The 18186-nt window shown below is 60.4% G+C and overlaps 1 protein-coding gene across 1 annotated transcript; it reads right to left on the reverse strand.

Moving 5' to 3' along the window:
• Positions 1-1861: 1861 nt before the first annotated feature.
• BCAN (brevican) lies at positions 1862-13880 on the reverse strand. Its single transcript, XM_026485119.4, has 13 exons — positions 13788-13880; positions 12827-13198; positions 12370-12544; positions 11990-12117; positions 11214-11507; positions 9000-9233; positions 7856-8500; positions 4514-4621; positions 3788-3946; positions 3160-3242; positions 2694-2838; positions 2246-2436; positions 1862-1969 (listed from the first exon to the last, which is right to left on the reverse strand). Exons 1-13 carry the CDS (start codon positions 13876-13878, stop codon positions 1862-1864), a joined length of 2733 nt encoding a protein of 910 aa, XP_026340904.2. The 5' UTR covers positions 13879-13880.
• Positions 13881-18186: the final 4306 nt, after the last annotated feature.

Here is an 18186-nt window from a genome sequence, read left to right on the forward strand (position 1 = left end):
TCTGTGAGGACCTGTTTCTCAGAGAACCTCCCTTAGCAGCCAGGGACAGACACTGCCCGCTCCCCAGCCTTCTCTCCAGGCCCTACCTTCAAAGGCCCACCGTGGGCTTGATCCACTTACAATTCTAGCCAAATGCCTGACATCCTTCACAATGCACTGACAGGCAATTGCAGAGTAGTACAGAATAGAGTGGGGGTCTACTCTGGCCACAGGATCATTTTCCTCCCTGTAGCTCCTGAAGAAACAGCCCCATTCCTTAGTCATGGTAGGCTGGGTCGTGTGGGGAGGGCCGACGGTGGGGAGGTGAGCCCTGGTGAGGAGAGGAAGGCAGGGGTAGGTGGGTCTGCGACGTCATGCGGGCGTCCCAGAGACGGCTGGTTTGGGGTCTCCGTGCAGGGTGGAGAAGGCCCAGGAGCTGGGCAGCGCGGCCCCCCGTCCGGCCCTGCCTCGCTGTCTCCGGGTCTTTTCCGATGGCTCTCAGCCCCCTTGCTCCTCGGATCTGTCGCCTGTCTCCGAGTTTTGTCAGGTTTTCCCGACTGCCAGGAGAAGGACTCAGACTGGCCCCGTGGGTGCATGCGACTGGGGGCAGGCAGCAGACGTGCGTGCGCGACAGTGTGTGCATGTGTGTGACTGCGTGTGGGTGCGTGCCTGGCTCCGCAGCAGCAAGTCGCCCCCACCGCGAAGGCACAGCAAGGCCCGCTGCGGAGCCCTGCGGCGAGGGACACACGCGCTCACGGCCCGTCATCCCCCGTCCAGTTCTGAGAGTGACCTCACCATCCCGACCTCCGCTGACTCACAGCCCCCGGAGCCAGCCCCGCCTGGCCGGAAGTCACCCTCCGCCCGGCAGCCCGCTACCCCCCTTCCCCACACCCCGGCGGCTCCGAACCAGAGGTCGCGGCGCCCCCTGGCGGCCTCCCCGGACTCCTGCGGCTCCTCCCTCCCGGCCCCACTCACGCACGCGCACACGGCACTCTCAGGCAGGCGTGCCTGCGTCCGCAGCGCCCTCTGCCGGTCACAGCCGGGAGCCCTATCAGCTCCTTCCCGGAGCCCAGAGCACAGCAGGGTCCTCTCCCGGGCCCATATCTTGCTGCCCCATTCCTGCCTCTCTGCTTCCTCTGCTGGAAGTAAGCGCTCCTGCAGTCTGGCCCCCAGACCTGCATTCCCTTCACCCTCACCCTCGAGAGAACCCCCCCCCTTGGGAACCTCAGAACTGAGCCACCAAGGCACCAGCCTCCCCACCTTCCTCTTGGGCCCTCCTTCCCTTGACTGGACACTCTGGCACTCCAGCTCCTTCCAAACACCCTGATCCTGTCCCCCAGGCCCTGCGAGCTCCTTCGGTCCATAAATCCGACTGGGCCGCTATGCCTTGCCAGCACTGTTCTCTCCACTGACATCTTGGCGACCACTCTGACCTTCAGAAGCTAGTCAGTACCCTGGGAGGCCCGGCCCAACCTCACTCTCCTCTCCTTCCCTCCCACACAGAAGCATCAAACCTGCTTGTGCTCAAATGCAGCTTTATTTCCTGCTGGTTACACAGGCACTCCATCCTGCAAACCCATTCCCTTGGAAATCCGAGAGTGAGTGGGCCAAGTGTCCCCCAGGGGAATGGAGGATGGTTGGCAAGGAGAGGGCAGTTGAGGCACTTAGGGACTTCCCTGAGGCCCTGGGGAGTAAACCTGAGGCCCAGGGTAGGGGTGGGAGGGTCTAGTCTTGGCTGGGGCTGCCCAGGTACTTCCCACGAACCCCTCAGGTGCTGTCACCTGCACTCCAGCTCCACTCCCCTCCTGTTGTCACTTCCTGTGATGGGAAGAGGGTGGGGGGAGGGCAGTGCTGAGGGTTGCGGTGTTGAAGGCCTTGCTCTCTAGGGACCTGGAGCAGGACTGGAAGGAGGGCTCAGCCGTGCCTTCCAGTGTCCCAGTAGCCTCCCCTGATGTCCTTCTGGGGCCTTCATTGGGTGCAGAGCTCGAGCCTGGGAAAGACACACGCACTTACCCTCTATGCTGGGCTCCTCCTAGCGTCTCTTCTCAGAGCCGGCCCTCTGGGCTTATGATCTCACAAAACCCTTGCCCCGGCTCAGCCCATCAGAGTCCAGAGTGTGGCCAGTGCTCCCAGACTCCAGCACTGAGAGGGACCCAAGAGCACCCACCTCCTTCCCGTTGCCTCAGAGGGTGGCAGCGATGGCTGCAAGGTCACACAGCCAGTGGCAGGCAGGGCAGCCCCCCACCTGCATCCTCCCGGCACTCACAGGCCTGCGGGGCACACAGGAGATCTGGGGGGGCTCCCAGCGACCATTCTCCTGGCAGCGGATCAGCGGCAGGTTGCGCTGGGTCAGCCCCTCCCGGCACCGGTAACGAAGCACTGTGTCTACTTCGTAGCGCAGCCGTGGGTGGCCAAACACTTGAGCCAGGGGCAGCTCTGGTGGAGGCCCACAGGACACTGCAAGGGGGACACAGTCAAGAACTGGGAGCCTAGCTCTGTGGGTGACGGTTCCCAGAATCGGGATGGGGGGAGGGTCACAATGTGATGCAAAAAAAGAGCAGAGGTTCCTGGTGGACCCACCTCACTTGTTATCTCCCCCTTGCCCATGGCCTGGGACACATTTCTGACTCCTCTGTAGCTTTGCCCCCTCCTTCTACACACACATCAGTCACAGGTCCCTTGGCCCTCCCCTCCTCCCCCTTGCCCAGCCTCACCCAGCCCCATCTTGCAGGTGTAGGACAGGTGGTAGTTGCAGGGCACATCACTCCATTGTCCCTGATCATGCCACACCATGACCACGCAGTTCTCTCCGGACAGGAAGTAGCTGTCAGGCTGCCCAGGGTTCCAGTTCTCATAGAGCTGGGGGGACGGGGTGGAGGAGGGGTGAGGGGGAGGAGTGGACCTAGAGGACCTGAGAAGGAGGGTGGGAGGGGCACTAGGAGACAGGGGGTAAGGGGGACGGGGAATGGGTGCCCAGGAGGTGAAAGGACAGGTCTCGGGCTTTGGGGGGAGGGATAATGGGAAGAGAGAGGAACGCAAGGAAGGGATTCCGGACCAGGGAGAAGAGGGACTGAGAAGGGGCCGGAAAATGAGGGCGAGGGATGAAGCCACTGGGGGTGGAGGGCAGAAGGGGTTGGAAGAGGCGACCTAGCCAGCTGAGGGGCAGGTGGAGCCTCTCACCAGGGGGACGCCATCTGACCACAGGAAATCGCCTTCGATGGTCCGGTCGTTGAGCCCGATCCACTGGTACTCGCGGTATCGACCTGGGGAGGAAGCGCGGCGGGGGGACGCAGGTGTGCAGTGAGCCCCGCTGCCAGCAGGTGGCGCCACTCCCCGTTACCGGCGGCCTGCGGGGGGCAGTCTTCCCGCCAGACCCAGCCCGCGCTTCCCTTTTTCCCTCTCGGTCCGTCCAGCCTCTGCCCGCGGACGGATAGAAGGCAGGGCCCGGGGTGGGTGGAAGGGGTGGGGAGAAGAAAAATGTCAGCAGGGCCAGAAAAGGGAAACTGGAGAAAGAGTCGGGGAAGCAGATGGAGGCGGGGAGGGGCCGCTGGTCGGGCTGATGCTGAGAACTGGAACCCTGCGCCAGCCTCAGCCCGGTCCTGCTGAAGCCCCGCTACCCAGCACGTGTGGAGTACGCGGGAGGCAGGCAGGACGGAAACGGGAATGGATGCATGAAGTAAACCAAGTCAGGCGTACCCGATTAATGGAAAAGGGAGTTAATTCACAGACTCACGATTAATGATCGGTTAATGAGTGAGTGAGAGAGAGCAGGTGATGAGCGTCCCCTCCAGCCCCGCCCCCAGCCCACTGTTGATGAAGTCCTGCTCCTCCGGCGTGCTGATGCTGGCCAGGTGCGCGCCGTACATCCGGCACTGGGTCTCCGCCTCTTCCCAGCTCCTCCGCGTAGAGAAGTGCTTGTAGCAGGCCCCCTGGAAGGCGTCCCAGCCAGGGTTGCAGAAGCGGAGGCCTGGGGCACAGAGGGGTGGCTCACTGAGGCCAGAGGGGCCACGTCCCCTGGAAGGGACTGGGCGCCTCCCGCCGCAGAAGCCTCAGGGGGCGGGACTAAGGGGCAGGAGGCTGGTGCCCAAGGACCGGCAGGGAATGGGGGTCAGGGGGAGCCCCGAGGGGCCCCGGTGCAGGGGGCCTTGATGGTTTCGTCCTCTGAGCGCCAGGGACCAACGACAGGGCTGGAGTCCCAGTCTGGGTCTCCGCAATCCTCCGTCCTAGAGAAGGGCTGTGCCCTCCTCTCTTCCCAGGAGAGAACTAGCTAGTTGGGACCGCCTGCCAGACGCGGGGGTATGCTACGCACTCCTCGCTCCGCGCTCCCAGACCACTTGAGAAAGGTATGTGTGCTTCCATTTAACAGATAAGGAAATCGAGGGTAGGGCTCAGAGAGGTTATGTGGTTTGCCTAAAATGGAGATTCGTTAATGACAAGGCCCAAAGCAGTGCCCTCCCTCCTGGGTGCAGAGCTGGCACACTGCACAGTCCAGGCTTCAGATCTACCACCCCTCCCTGCCCCTCAACACACTCACCAACATCACACAGGTCCCCCCCATAGCCAGGCAAACACAGGCAGCGGACCCCCTCCTCCTCCTCCAAGCATGTCCCACCATTGTGGCAGGGGCTGGGGACACAGTCACCTGAGGGGGGAGAGAAGTGAGGTGGGGGGGCAGGGGAGCACAGCTCTGCAGCCTGAGCCCCCCAGGAGAAGGTTCAGAGTAGAGTCCACAGCCCCAACCTCCTTGTCTTGGGAGCTATCATAGCCCCTTAAAGTCAACCCAGCCCTAAGTTCTGGGTTTCTCTCCCACGCTGACCCCTCCTCAGCACCCCCCTCTTCAGCATCAACTCAGCCCTGTGCTGGCCATTGCCACGGCCACTGGGGGGGGGGAGGGCAGCGTAACGGGCTGGGGGAATGTGGCCAGGAAGGCCCTCAGGACTCAACCGCACAAAAGGGAAAGATACTGGGCTGTGGATCATGAGGCCTGGACTCTCGTCTGGCTCCTGGCTCTGCTGAGTGACATTGCGCAGGCCACTTTACCTCTCTGGGCCTGGAGGTTAGCCCCCACCCCCTTGTCTTGGGGCCAGGGCCCTGCACAGTTCTGTACAGTTTAGGTGGACTGGGTGAAACCAGAGGAGAGGACAGTCACCACAGCAGCAGAGAGCTGTGGTGGGTCCTTTACCGCTTCTAGGACCTGGTTGGGGGGGAGCTAGCTATTGGTCCTGCTATCTATCGGGTAGAGTCAACCCCAGAAGCACCAATGGGAAGCACTATCACGGTGAAGAACCAATGTATTTTCCTCACCCTACACCCTAATCGCCCCCCCCCCTTGAAGCTGCAGGGTTCCCACTGTCCTGCAGCGCCGGCTCCTCGCGCTCTCTCAACACCGTGCAGCCTCTTGCCTCCCCTTCTTATCTCTCCAGACTCCCCTCCACTTTGGGCTTTCTGCACGTTCCCCAGACTAGAAAACCCTCTGATCATCTCTCTTCCTTCTCCTCCAGGCAGTCTTCCTAGACTGATACACGACCCTGAAGGCCTGCCATCTGCTGTCTGGCTGGGTCACCTGCCTTCTCCTCTGGACTCTCTCCCTCTGGATCCTGGGATGGGAGGTGGCTGCCCTTAGTCCAGGCCTGGGTGCTGCATGGGCAGATTTCACTCCTTCTGGTCCAGGAAGGGGAAGATGACCCCACAGACTGACAGTGCAAGGCTGGGCTCTCAGCTTGGGAGGGGAAATCATCCCTCAGTGGGACTCTTCAGACCATGCCGTACCCCTAGCAGCCAAGGGCAAGGCCCACTGTGCTTCCATCTGCCTGGTAGGGGGAGGAGAAGCTGGAGGTGATTCCAAGAATGTTGCTGGGATGACCTAGCTCTTTGGGGTGAAATGAATCAGCTGTTCCAACACTCCCACTCTGTCATCTCCCCTCCCCCGGTAGTTTCTTCCAAGCTGCTAACACTAGCTCCCTGGGCAAAGGGGGAGGGAGGTATTTTATTAACCCTTAAGCACCAGGCCCCACAGAAGGTAGGTGTCCTGAAGCCCCTTCCATTCCTCACACTCTCCTGGGGGACGGAGACTTCCAAACCTGGTTCCCCACCCAGCCCAAGAGGTCCCTCCCCTGGCTGTGGTGGCAGAACCTGACCCAGGACAGACAGAGTAGAGGTGAAGGAACTCCTCTTGAGACGTTCTGCTCTTCCTTCCTCCCCCTCTTAGGGCCAACTACTATACACACCCAGAAAGTTCTTTCCTGCTGCTGCAATCTCAGGCCAGAGGACATCCCTCCGCCTCCAGGTGGGGTAACTAAGACACTGCAGAGACTTCCACTGCCACTTCCCTTCCCACCAAACCCCCTCCCGACCCACACAGCACTGAACTCTGAGGCCAGCTGGGCAGGGAGCCAGTGGTTGAAATGGGCGAGCCTGGGTGTGATGCAGGGGCCCCTATCCCACCATGGACCATCTAGGAAGGGCAGTCCTGGGCCTGGGAGGACCCCAGCCTTCTCCAGAATCTCCACTGGGAAGCTCAACCTGCCCTCAGTCAGTGGGGCTTCTCTCAGACCCCAGAACCTAACTCCCCACTCCTTCCCCTCTACATTTCCTCTCCATCCTCGCCTCCTGGTTTGTGTCTTCTCCAGCATTAGGGACTTTGAGATCCTTTGGGTTCAGGGAGGGTGAGACCATTCTTCCGAGGGGTGAGGTGGTCATTAGTGCAGGGGTCAGTGGAGGAGGGGATGGCTGTGGGCAGTAGGATGAAAGTTAGATCCCACCCCCCTGCTGAGTTGTGGTGCGGGATCCTGGGGCAGCCGGCTGCCAGGGATGGGCTTCTACACTAAGATGACCTTCTCCATCACTAGTCTGTATGTATGGCTCTAGATGGGAGCCATCAGGATGGGCCAGAAATGAACACAAATGCACGCACACGCTCTCAGGCTGGCAGAGGTTTCTCCCCATCAGGATTGAGGGACCACAACTCCCAGCAGCTCCGCGGGCTGAGGGACAGTGTCTCCTCTGCAAAGTCAGATCTGGGCTCTTGGAGGCCAGGAAGGAAGGCAGAGGAGAGCCTGAGAGGGGAGGATGAGGGACCAGTGAGCGTGTTAGACAGGAGGAGAGGAGAGGGCACGCTGAGGATGAAGAGGAGGAGGCGGAGAGGCGCGGAGAGCAAGGGAGAGAGGAGAGGGAGAGATAGGGCACGAAGGAGAGCATCAGAGAGCTGCCCGCAACACAAATCCAAGGAGTGAAGAGGGCAGACAGCTGGGGGTGGAGACAGAGGGTGCCAGAGTTTTGGTTATAAAGTGGTTTAATAGAGATTTATTTCCAAGGCTTGTTTTCCATGAAACAGTCGAAAAAATACTTCACAGAAGTAGTCGCTTAAGGCTCTGTGGGGATGAGGGCTCTCCTAGACCCCAGAGGCTGAGGGCAGGGATGGAATCCAAGGCTTGCCTGACATCAGTGGGGTGGCTGAAGGGGATGGCACACAGGATGGGGGGGGGCAGCAGGAGAGGGGCCTGGGCCCTGAAGAATACAGTAGGCACCCAGGGCACCTACGGTGCCTGAGGATGGGGGTGGTCTGTGGGGCTGCGAGTCACAGGTGGAGAGTCAAGGGCAGGAAAGGGTCCCAGGTGGTCAGTGGTGAGGCAGAGTCATAGGGTGGGGCCATGAAGTTGGGGGTCATGAGGTGAGAAATCAGAGAGCGGGATGGAAGTCACAGGTGCGGCATCCAAGACTGGGAACCCACAGGTAGAGGTGTGTAAGAGAATGAAGGCAAAGGACAAGAGAGGCTGGGAAAATGGGGGTTAAAGGACCATAGGTCATGTGACCCAGAGCTTCAGGGGGAGAAAGGGAAGGAGGAGAAAGAGGGAGGTCGAGCCTTGGGCAAAGTTACCTGATGAGGGGGCCACGGCCACTCCACCTTGGCTGGCGCTGTCAGTGGGCAGCACTGGCTGAACCTGCACTGAGGTCCCTGCTGGGACAGTTCTTCCAGAATTCTCTTCAGAGGGGGCCTCCGGTTCCCTGGCACCCTCAGGGGCCTGTGTGGCTGGAAGCAGGGCAGGGGTATCCTCAGAGCTCCCTGTCTCCTCACTCTCTCCTCGAGGGACCCCAGACAGCTCAGGACCACCAGCCTCCTCCCCCACCTTTCTCTCCCCGACTGGAGTGGAAGGTGGTGGGGATGCCAGGTTCCCATTCCTGGGAGTGGGAAGAGTCTCAGTAGGTGGTCCAAGGACCCTTGGAGGCCTGGGAGCGTCTGGCTCTCCATCGGGAGGTGGTGATGCACCAGGCTGTAGGACGGCACTCGCTGGTGGTGGGGATGCATGGGAGAGCGATTCCTCTATGGCTGGCTCAGTGGGGAGAGGGGTCTCTGGGTCTGAGCTGCTGAGCTCGCTGGGCCAGGCCGACAGGGCCTCATCTTCCACCTCCTCCTCTTCCTCCTCTTTCTCTTCTTCATCCGTGTATTTCTCTTCTTCCTCCAAAGCCTTGCCTTCCTCTTCCGAGGACCCCAGGGGAGGTACAATGGATTGCGTTTCGAATTCTAGACAAAGCACAGATGGTTCAGCACCAGGGACAGCACCAGCCCCCAACCGGAAAACTGCAGGGGAGGGGAAGGAATGAGGGGCTGGGGGGGTGAGGCCTGGGGGCAGGGGAAAGCCTGACCCTGGGATAAGCTGTGTTTGCTCCCCACCAGAAGACCTTCAACTTGAGGAGCAATATTGAGACTACCTGGAGAAAGCTCTGTGAGCTGTCATTAGCCCAGAAAAAACAGTCATATCTCTCTTAGGCTTGAAATTCTCTAGTCTATTTTGGGTAGGTAAGGAGGAGGAGGGAACAAAGGAGGGAGCACCCTCGTTCCCAGACCCAGAGAGTTGGGAGTGGAATGTGCTGGAAAGGCAAGGGTTGGGAGAGTCCTGGAGAGATGCCCTGCATCACCGAGACACTGAGAAAGGACAGGACAATCATGCCAGCCATAAGCCGAGCAGCACCCCAGGCTTGCACCTTCCCCCCAACTTCTCCTAACAAGGGACTCCAGTTACCGAGGAGGGTTCTAGGGGCCTCTGCTGGGTCTTCTGGAGTGAAGCTTCCACCCCCTCCACCCTCCACGATGGGGATGGAGTAGATGGCCCCCCGGGACTCGCTCTCCACAGCTTCCTGATGCAGCTGGAGTTCCTCCAGAGTCTCTGTCACCGTGACAATGGCCTCCAGCCCATCAGAGGCTGGGTCCGATGCTGGGTCAGAGGCCTCAGGCATGGCGGATGGCTGGGCAGAGTCTGTGTCAGGAAGGAAGTGCCCGTGGGAGGTTAGACAGGTAGCTCTGCCCTCCAGACACAGCCATGGGAGAGACCCACGGTCTCTGGGCTGGACTCAAAGACCATGAGACTCCCCCAATTCTCACTCATCCTTCCTGTGGAGGACCCATGGGACCCAGGGAGCACTGCAGGAGTTCATCACTTATTCCTCAAGCATTATTCAAGGGCCCATGAGGGGCCCTGCCAGACATTCTTCTGGGTACTGAGGATACAGTGGAGAAAAGACAGAAAGCTTCCTGCCCTAAGGGTTTACAGCCTAGCTACAGATAATAACAAACATACATTCTAATGTTATCACATAAAGAACAAAAAGGCAGAGCGAGGAGATAGGATGGTGGGAAGTACTACTTCAGTTAGAGTGGTCAGGAAAGGCTCAGGAGAGAGACAGTCCCCTGGGTAAGGGGATGGAGGCAGAAAGATGGACAGGTGGTCTCAGCGCTCGGGACCCTGCTCTTGGAGCAAGGTGCAAGGGCTTCCAGGGCTCCTAAGACTTTTGAAATGGAAGGGGATAGGTGGCCATCACCCAGGAGAGCTGAAGGGTGGAGTGCAGGAAGGACATTCAACTGTCACCACCTGAGGGTCTCAGCATCAGGGAAGGAGGACAAGGGGAGGGGCTTCCCCATCCTTCTGTGAACTGCTCCCTTCGAACAACTGGAGCTTTAGAAAAGATTACCTTGTCTTTGGAGAAGAGAACCAAGATCAGAAAACCAATGAAGCGATGGTGGAATTGGGCTAAGAAAAGCCCTGAGGGCTGTCTGTGATCAGCCAGACGTGACAGCACAGCACGTCCTGTCCCCATCACCTGCTCCAGTGGGCCTTGCTCCTGCCAGGCAAGCAGAGCTGTGCCCTTGCCCGCCTCTGCCCTCCCTCCACCTGTTCCCAACCGGTCATCCTCTCTCTCCCCCCCTCCATTCAGCTGCTCTTTCCATGTCTTCCTGAAACAGTGCTCAGCACACAATCATAAGTGGTGTATAGACACGTTCACTGTAATTATGATCACCACTGTCATCCCTTTTCCAGTCGGCCTTCCCAGATGGACTGGACTTCACTTCCCCACTGCTCCTTGGCCCGGGCTAAAGATGTTTGGAGATCTGTCCCAGCGGAAGTAATGCTTTTCTCTCAGTCTCTCCTCATGCTGGGAGCAAGGCGTCTTATCTTTCTTTGGACCGGGAGCGCCCACGGCAGAAGCAGTGTCTCTCCCCTTCAGACTAGGAGCTCCCTGAAGGTAAGGGCTGTGCACTCTCCTTTCATTTCTGCCTCCAGCCCTGTAACCAGTATTGCGGGCTCACAAGTGCGGCAAGGACCCAGATGCCCCGTGACTGTCAGTCACCCTTGGTCTGGGCCCTGTGGCTCTGGGGGGTCCCAGGCACTGCCTTTCCGTCAGCCCCCAATATGAGATGTGGTGAGAAAGCCATCTCTACAACCCACTGTCCTGGAGGACCTGCTCCCTGTGGGGGGAATTGTGTCTGTCCATCAATAGTTGTCATTAAAGATCTGACCCCCTCAAGCTGAAGGTTCTGGAACCCCATATGAGGGCTCTTGAGGGCATGACTGGAGCATGGGTTAACTGGAGCAGACCATTCATTAGATTCAGAGAATCTGTCATCTCTGCTCTACTAATGAGCTGACCAGAAATGGAAACCTCTCCAACCGCCCAATACAGAAGAGGCGGCTTTGACACTGGAGAGGCAAGCCGTGGATGGCTGAAGGGAAGGCAGGTGAGGGGGTGCAGGGAGGCAAGCGCTCACCGAGGCCACACAGCCCAAGCCAGGGGGCATCACCAGGATGAGAACCCTAGGGCCAAGCCGAGCGTCACCCAGGGCTCCTTCAGGCAAGTGGCAAAGACCCAAGGAACGCCCGTCAGAGCAGCGCCGAGACTTGCGGCTCAGCTCGGTGTCTGACAGAGGGGCTGGGCTCAGCCTCTGCAGGGAGGCCGCTCACCTCGGAAGCAGTAGACGTTGAAGCGGCTGTGCTTGTTGGGAAAGCCGGTCTGGTTGGGGAAGAGGAAGAGCGTCTTGACACCAGGCAGGCCCCCCCCGCAGCGCTGGCTGGGTGTCACGATGGGGTAGCGCACGCTGCCATCGGCCAGCCAGCCCGGGCTGCAGCGGTCCAGGCCGCCATCCCAGGCTGCATAGAGCTGGCCCGTGGTGGCGATCTCCGCACCCCGCTCCCGGCAGTACGCCCGTGCCTCCTCCCACGTCAGCTTGTCTGCGGGGGCACCCAGGAACAGCTCTCCTGGAGGGCAGAGGAGGCTGGGTCACCAGGGCGTTGGGAGCCCCTTCCACCCTGGCCCCCCGCAGAGACCCCAGGCTGGCTTCTCCAGGCCTCAGGCTCTGCATGGGTGACACAGAGGTGACTACCCTCTCTCAGGGTCGAAGCTCGGGTAGAACGTCGGGATAGACGTTACTATTCAGAGGGGCCTGGCTCCACTTCCTCATCTGTGAATAAGGAAAGTGAGGCCCAGAGATGCTAGAGGTGGAGAGACGTGCGGCAAGTGGCCGCAGAGTCAAACGTCTCCGGCCACCTGCCCCAAGCTTCGGCCGTGAGCTTGCGTCCAGGACAGTGTTCAGAGGGCGGGACCGACTTGTTTCTTTGGATGCCCCCTGGATGCCCGTTCGGACACATGAGGGACGATAGGTCCAGCAGAGGCCCGAGGAGGCCCTCTGGGCAGCACTGGAGAAGGGGCTCTAACCTGAGAACCCCTCACCCCCAATCACCATTTAGGTCTTCAGCATAGCAGTAGACGTCATAGAGGTCGTCCGGGTCCACCACTCCGTAGTTCCGGACCCCAGGAAAGCCATCCATGTCTCCATAACAGGCCTCTCGTGGGGTCTGGATGGGATACCTGGGAGCGAGTACAGACGCCTTCATCAGGGAGCCCTCCAGGGATGCCCCTCCTGAACCACTCTGCCTTTCAACACAGCCGGCTCTCTTCCTGGTTCTGCAGGGACACCCCCTGGGGCAGGCCAACCTCGTTGCCCGGGGGCAGGAGGCCCCAGATGGCTAGCCTGAGACAGCAGGCATTCCCCTGCTAAACCAGGGCCCACCGCCACCTCAGACACAACTAGCAGCCCCCGGTCCACAGCCCCCCACCCACCTCACAGTCTGGTCAGACAGCCACCCAGCGTCACACTGCTCATAGCCCCCGAGGTAGGCGGCGTAGAGCTGCTCCGGGGTGGCGATGTGGGCTCCGATGCGGGCACAGGCCTCCTGGGCCCCCACGAAGGAGAAAGCATAGCGGGCAGAGCCTTCCCGGTAGAGAAACACGACCCCTGGGGGCAGAGAGGAGCCCTAAGGCGGAGCCCCACACTGGCCTCCCCTCACCCTCCTTGTCACTCCCCTGCACAGAGTGTCAAGTCCAAATTGCGCTTACTCTACAGCATGAGGGGCTTAAGTTAGACTGGGAGTAGGACTTCCTCCACCTAAAGGGAGAAAGGAGGTAACCAAGGCCTCACTCCTTTTCCAGCTCAATGGGTGCCTTCTACGTGTGTTTGCTTCCCCCTGGGACTGCGGGCTCCCTCCCTGTGAGAACCTCCCTCTGTCCTGCCCCTCACCTTTGACCTTGACCTCCACAGCATCACTGCTGTCGTCTATGCCGTGCTGGACTTCGCAGCGGTAGATGCCCGAGTCATTGGGCCGCAGCTCGCTCAGCGCCAGGGACACATCAGTGAGTGACGCCGGGTAGGCGGGCAGCGCCACACGGAACCGGTAGGCTTCGCTCACCTTGACGCGCAGTCCCCGCGCCACCAGCACCTCGGCCTCGCGGCCTCCAGACAGGAAGGTCCACTTGACTCGCGGGGAGCCCAGCACGGCCCGGCGGCCCGGCGGCCGCAGGTAGTGAACGTGGCACGGGATGGTGAGGGCTCCGCCCAGCACGCCCTGCAGTGGCGCGTTGCCCGCGATGCGCACGCGGAAGGCCCGGTCCTCTGTGGATGGGTGAGTGGGCGGGCGGCTGGAACTTGGCGGATGGGTCCGCAGGGTCCCACCGGTTTCCAAGCCTGCCCCTGGATCCTGCCCGCCCACCCCCAGGGCCCTGCACGCCCGCCTCTAGGACCTCAGGCCCACCCCAGGCCCTCTCCAGATCTATCCCCAAGTTTCCTGGTCAGTTCCTCCTGGGAGTGGCCCAGTACTACCCCAGGATCCCCGGGGCCCACTCCAGGTCTAACCTGGTCCCCAGGTCCTCCAGCCCTGGCCTCAAAGTTTCCCTTCTGTTTCCCTCAGACTCACCTTCAGGATTTCTCCCCACTCTACCCCTTCCTGCCTCCCAGCCCCTTCCACGGGTCCGGTACCCTAGAGATCAGCAGCCTTGCACCTACTGGCCCTCCCTGGCCCTCCTCCCAGGTTTTCCCTGCCTTACCCAGAGCCCACAGCTCATCCCTTATTTCCAAGTGTCCCAGACCAGACCTCTCCCCACAGTGTCCCCAGTCCTCTCTCTCCCTGGGTCCTCCAAGGCCACCCCCTTCCACAGGGGCGATGGAGGAGACAGAGACAGTGACCCTGAGTGGGGTTGCTTACCTGAGCTGTCCCCCTCCAGGGCATCAGTTAAGGCCGCAGGGCCCTGGGCCAGGGCCAGAGCTGCCAGCAGGGGCAGGAACAGTGGGGCCATGCTCAGGCTGGTGGAGATACTGGAGGAGGAAAGGCAGGGTTAGACTTCAAGATGGACTTCCCCTGGCTCCTGACCACATCTGTGTGGACTCACACATATCGTTGCCCAAAAAGCCCACTGTCCCCACCTTACTGTTAACTCCCTTGTTTTTGATCCTGTCTCCCCACCAGGGAATTCTTCCCAGGAACCAAGACCTGGGTTCTAGTCAACTTGCTGTGTGACTTAAGGCAAGTTCCTTAACCAATCTGGGCCTTTGTTTGCTGACTTGTGAAGAAGAACCATTACCACCACTTCCGCGGTTGTGATGAGACTACCAGGCTTTAGAACACTTTCTATCCTAAAACCCCTGTACAGACGCCCAGCACCAGGCACACCATAGGAGTTCAATAAATGCTTATAGCATGAGTGGTGGGTGCTATTATACTTAACAATTCCCTGTGTTCTTCCCATGCCAGACTCTTTCCTTAAACCCAGAGCCTCCTCCTCCCCTAGTACCCCTCCAATATTCCTTTCCTGTCCCTTCCTCCCTGAGTACCATACCCACCTAGCCTCCTCCAGGAGGGCCTCCTAGACTGAACCTGGGCAATGCGTAACTTCTCTCTAGCCCTACCCCTCCTTGACCTCCCCCTACCCCATGGTTACTTATAAGGAAAGTCTTCTCTTTACTCCTAGCATCCTCCACCCCCTCCTTGGCTGCTTTCTCCCTTCTTCTTCCCAGCCTTCCTTTCTGCCTGGCACGGGCTTTCCCACCGGATCTCCTGGCTCAGAAACCAGCTGGGACAAAGCCCCTGTCTCTGCCAGTCTGGCCTCCATCCAGCCTCTCCCTTCCCCCACTCCAGCCCTAGGCTGGGGGGTGGGCTCAAGGAGGGTGAGACTAAGTGGGAGGGGCCGTGTCCCTCCTGCCCTTGGCTATCAGACACTCTGAGAACCCAGAATAGTCCTCTGAAGATCTCAAAGCCCTTACACTCTCATAAGGAGGGATGGGGGGGGTGACATTGAGAAATGGGAGCCAGAGAGGGATAGGGCTGACCCTGGTCCCCAGCAAAGCCCAGTCAGGTACCAGGACAATCAATATGCCTGCAGGAGGGAAGGCTGCAGAGCTAGTGTCCAACAACATCTGTAAGGATCAGGCTAGTAGAAAAGCATGAAGACCCAGGTCTGGCATGGAATAGGCCAATGGTGCAGCAGGAGGGATGCAAGTTAGACTATATGCAAGACTTCCTAGCGATCAGGTTCATTCCCACTCCAGGCCCATTGTTCAACCTCCATCTTCTTTGCCCTTTCAGACTCTGCCTTCGTGCATGTCTGCCCCTTCCTGAGCCTGAGCGGCTGGGAAATTTCTCTCTTCTCCCAAATTCTCCCGGGGATCTCAGATACTCCTTGGAATGCCTCCCCACAAACAACAACTCCATTCCCCCCACCACAGCTGGGCTTCATCTCCTCAGGGTCAGACTTGGGGAAGGAGTGGCAGGAGTCAGATGTCTAGGGTCTTTCAATGGGGCCAGATCGATCAGAGGCTGCAGAGAGCAGCTCTGGGCATAGGAGCACTTGGGAGGACTGCTTTCTGGGGTAGGAGGGGGACCCGTCGGCGTGAACAGCCAGGGCCTGCCAGGTGCTGGGCAGACTGTTTGCCTGGCTTTTGAGCTGTGCCAGGTCCTGGGCCAGGCCCCTTTCTGGCGTCCTCCCTCCCCTCTCTTCGGGCTGGAGCTGGAGCTGCTCACAGACCTGGGTCCCAGCTCTCTGACAGGCGGCCCAGAAACCCATATATTTGGAGCCACTCTGGGACCCAGACCCTGGACCCCTTTCACGTCTGTTTTGATGGTGAGGGAATGAAGGGAGAAGGTCTGATGCTGATGAAGACCTGGCCACACTGGAATATGGGGGTCATCCCACCTCCACCTCCAGGAATGGGAGTCACTGGCCAGAGGGGCCAAGAGGGTGCCTGGGTTACATGGTTCTCATGATCGGAGACATCCGCACTGCCCCTCACCCCACTGCCAATCCCACCGAGCTTGGGCCTCAGCTCCGTCCTGGTGCAGCTAGGTGTCCTAGGGAAACTACGGGATCCCTTCATTGGGCACTAGCCTCAGACCTGGGGTTGGGGTGGGGAGCCTTGGCCTTCTCCCCCTCCCCACCTCCGTCTGCCGTCCTCCTGAGCAGGACACTCTCTCCATCTCTAACCTGGACAGCTCGGCATCAGGGCAGGCTTCCTGTCCCTTCCGCTGATGCCACAGCATCCCTCTCTTCAGCTCATTTTTTCCTGCTCCAGTTCCAGGATTTCTGCCCTTGCCTTGCGTTTCCCAAGCTGCTCAGGAAACTTCCCTCTTATTACATTATCATTCCTGCCTGACCGCAGACATCCAGGAGCTGCCTCACAGGCATCATAGATCCAATCCACAGAGGATTAAGATCGAGACCAGACCGTGTGTGTGTGTGTGTGTGTGTGTGTGTGTGTGCACATGCATACACACACCCAACACCCACCATCTCCATGCCGCCCGCCCCCCCCCCGCCCCCCTGCCGGCAGTCCAAGGTCTGCCCCATAGGAACCAGGCTCCAGTACTCAGCAGGGGCAGCAGGAGAGAAGCTGTCACTGTCCCCTTAGTGGCCATGTGAGCAGCACCCCGAACCCACACCACAGCAGCCAGGAATTAGCAGGGCCTGCAGGACCCGCTCTAGAAATGCATAAATAGTCCTATTTATCGGAGGCACAACTAGTAATACAATTAGCAGCGTCACAGCCGGCGCCTGCAGCTCCTCCGAGCTCAGAGTCTGTAAGGTGGATGATGCCAAGTTAGCCTCAGGCTCCGGCAGTGCTGTGGGGCAGGGGTGGGTGGGTGGGTGGGCCACGGTAACAGGGTCCCTTGGTCTTACTGCTTTTTTCAGGAATGGAAGTCATGCAGATGTTAACGGTGCTAACAAAACTGATGGTAAACCTCTTGGTCCTGTTGGAAGCATGTGGGCAGAGCTATTCCGATAGGAGGATAGGAGCGGGACATGAAAGGACCTGGGGGGGGGGTCCCCAGCCCACCCGCAGTGCTAGAAAGGAAAGCAGGACTGGTAGCCGGAATTCCGGCTAAGGGTTACTGACCATCTATCTGAGCCAGGCCTCTTAAAAATGTTTCCCATGGACAACCTTAACTTAAGAAAAATACTGTCTATACGTTACACCGATGAGGACCCCGAGGTTCAGGGAGGTCAACTAACTTGCCCAAGGTCACACAGCAAGTAAGTGGCAGAGTTGGGACTCCGGCGCCAGTGGGCGCCCTGACCACCGGCTGTGGCTGTCCCGCGGGCTCCGGAGAGGGGCCTCCAGAAGAGGGGCTGCTTCCCACTCCTCCCCGCCTGCCCCGCACAAGGTCGGAAGTCTGGGCGGGGGGGGGGGTGGCTGGCACCGAAGCGCGCGGCAGGGAGGCCGCGGGGACCCGGGGGGCGTTCCCATCAGCCCGCGGACTCGGGGACGCAGGTCGGGCCACCAGCGGCGGAGGGGTGCGGGAGGCAGGGCTGGAGGCGGCGGCGGGCGCTCGGGGGGCTGGCACGGTCAGCCGGCTGGGTGCGCCGCGGGAGGCCAGGGCTGCGTGGCCGGGGGGCGCGGACCGCGGGCAGCCGGCGGGCGGCCCCTACCCCGCTCCCTTCTCGGGTCCGCGAGGCCCGGCTGCGCGGCTGCGCTCGCGCTCGCCTACCTGCAGGCGGCCGGGGGCCAGGGCGAGGGTGCGGCACCGCCAAGTTTGCCACCTCCTCCGGGCTCTCCTCCGGGCTCTCCTCCGGGTCCACGCTCCGTCCTGCGGCTGCAGGCGACTGCGGCGGGGACTGCGCGGGCGCAGGGAGAGGCCGGGCCCGCAGGACGTTCGGAAGAGGGCGCCGAGCAGCCGGGCGCAGCACAAAACCCCCTTTCTTCCCCCCGCCCCCCGCCCCGCCCCTCCCTGGGGCCGCCCCCGCCCCCTGGCCGGGGACGCGAGGGGCTCGGGAAGGTCACGCGACCCGCTGCCTCCTCTGCGTCCGTTCCCGGCGGCAGCAGCAGCAAGAGCAAGGACGTGCGAAGTAGGACATCGTTCTGGGGAGGAGAAGCCGGGGACTTGGAGGGAGGGCAGAAGGGGCGGGGAGGGAGCGTTCGAGGAGCTGGAGGATGATGTTGCTGCTGGAGGGATGGAAGTTAGACAGCCGGAGGGACTTCCCGTTGAGCAAGGGGCGAGGAGGAGGGCCTCAGACTTGGACAGTAAGGGAAAGGATGGTGGGAGCATAAAAAATGGGGGAGGGAAGCTCTTTTTTGGAGGCAGGATGAGGGGCAAAGGACCATAGCCACCTCTC

The sequence above is a fragment of the Ursus arctos genome, unplaced genomic scaffold, assembly GCF_023065955.2.
Source record: "Ursus arctos isolate Adak ecotype North America unplaced genomic scaffold, UrsArc2.0 scaffold_2, whole genome shotgun sequence".
Lineage (NCBI taxonomy): Eukaryota > Metazoa > Chordata > Mammalia > Carnivora > Ursidae > Ursus > Ursus arctos.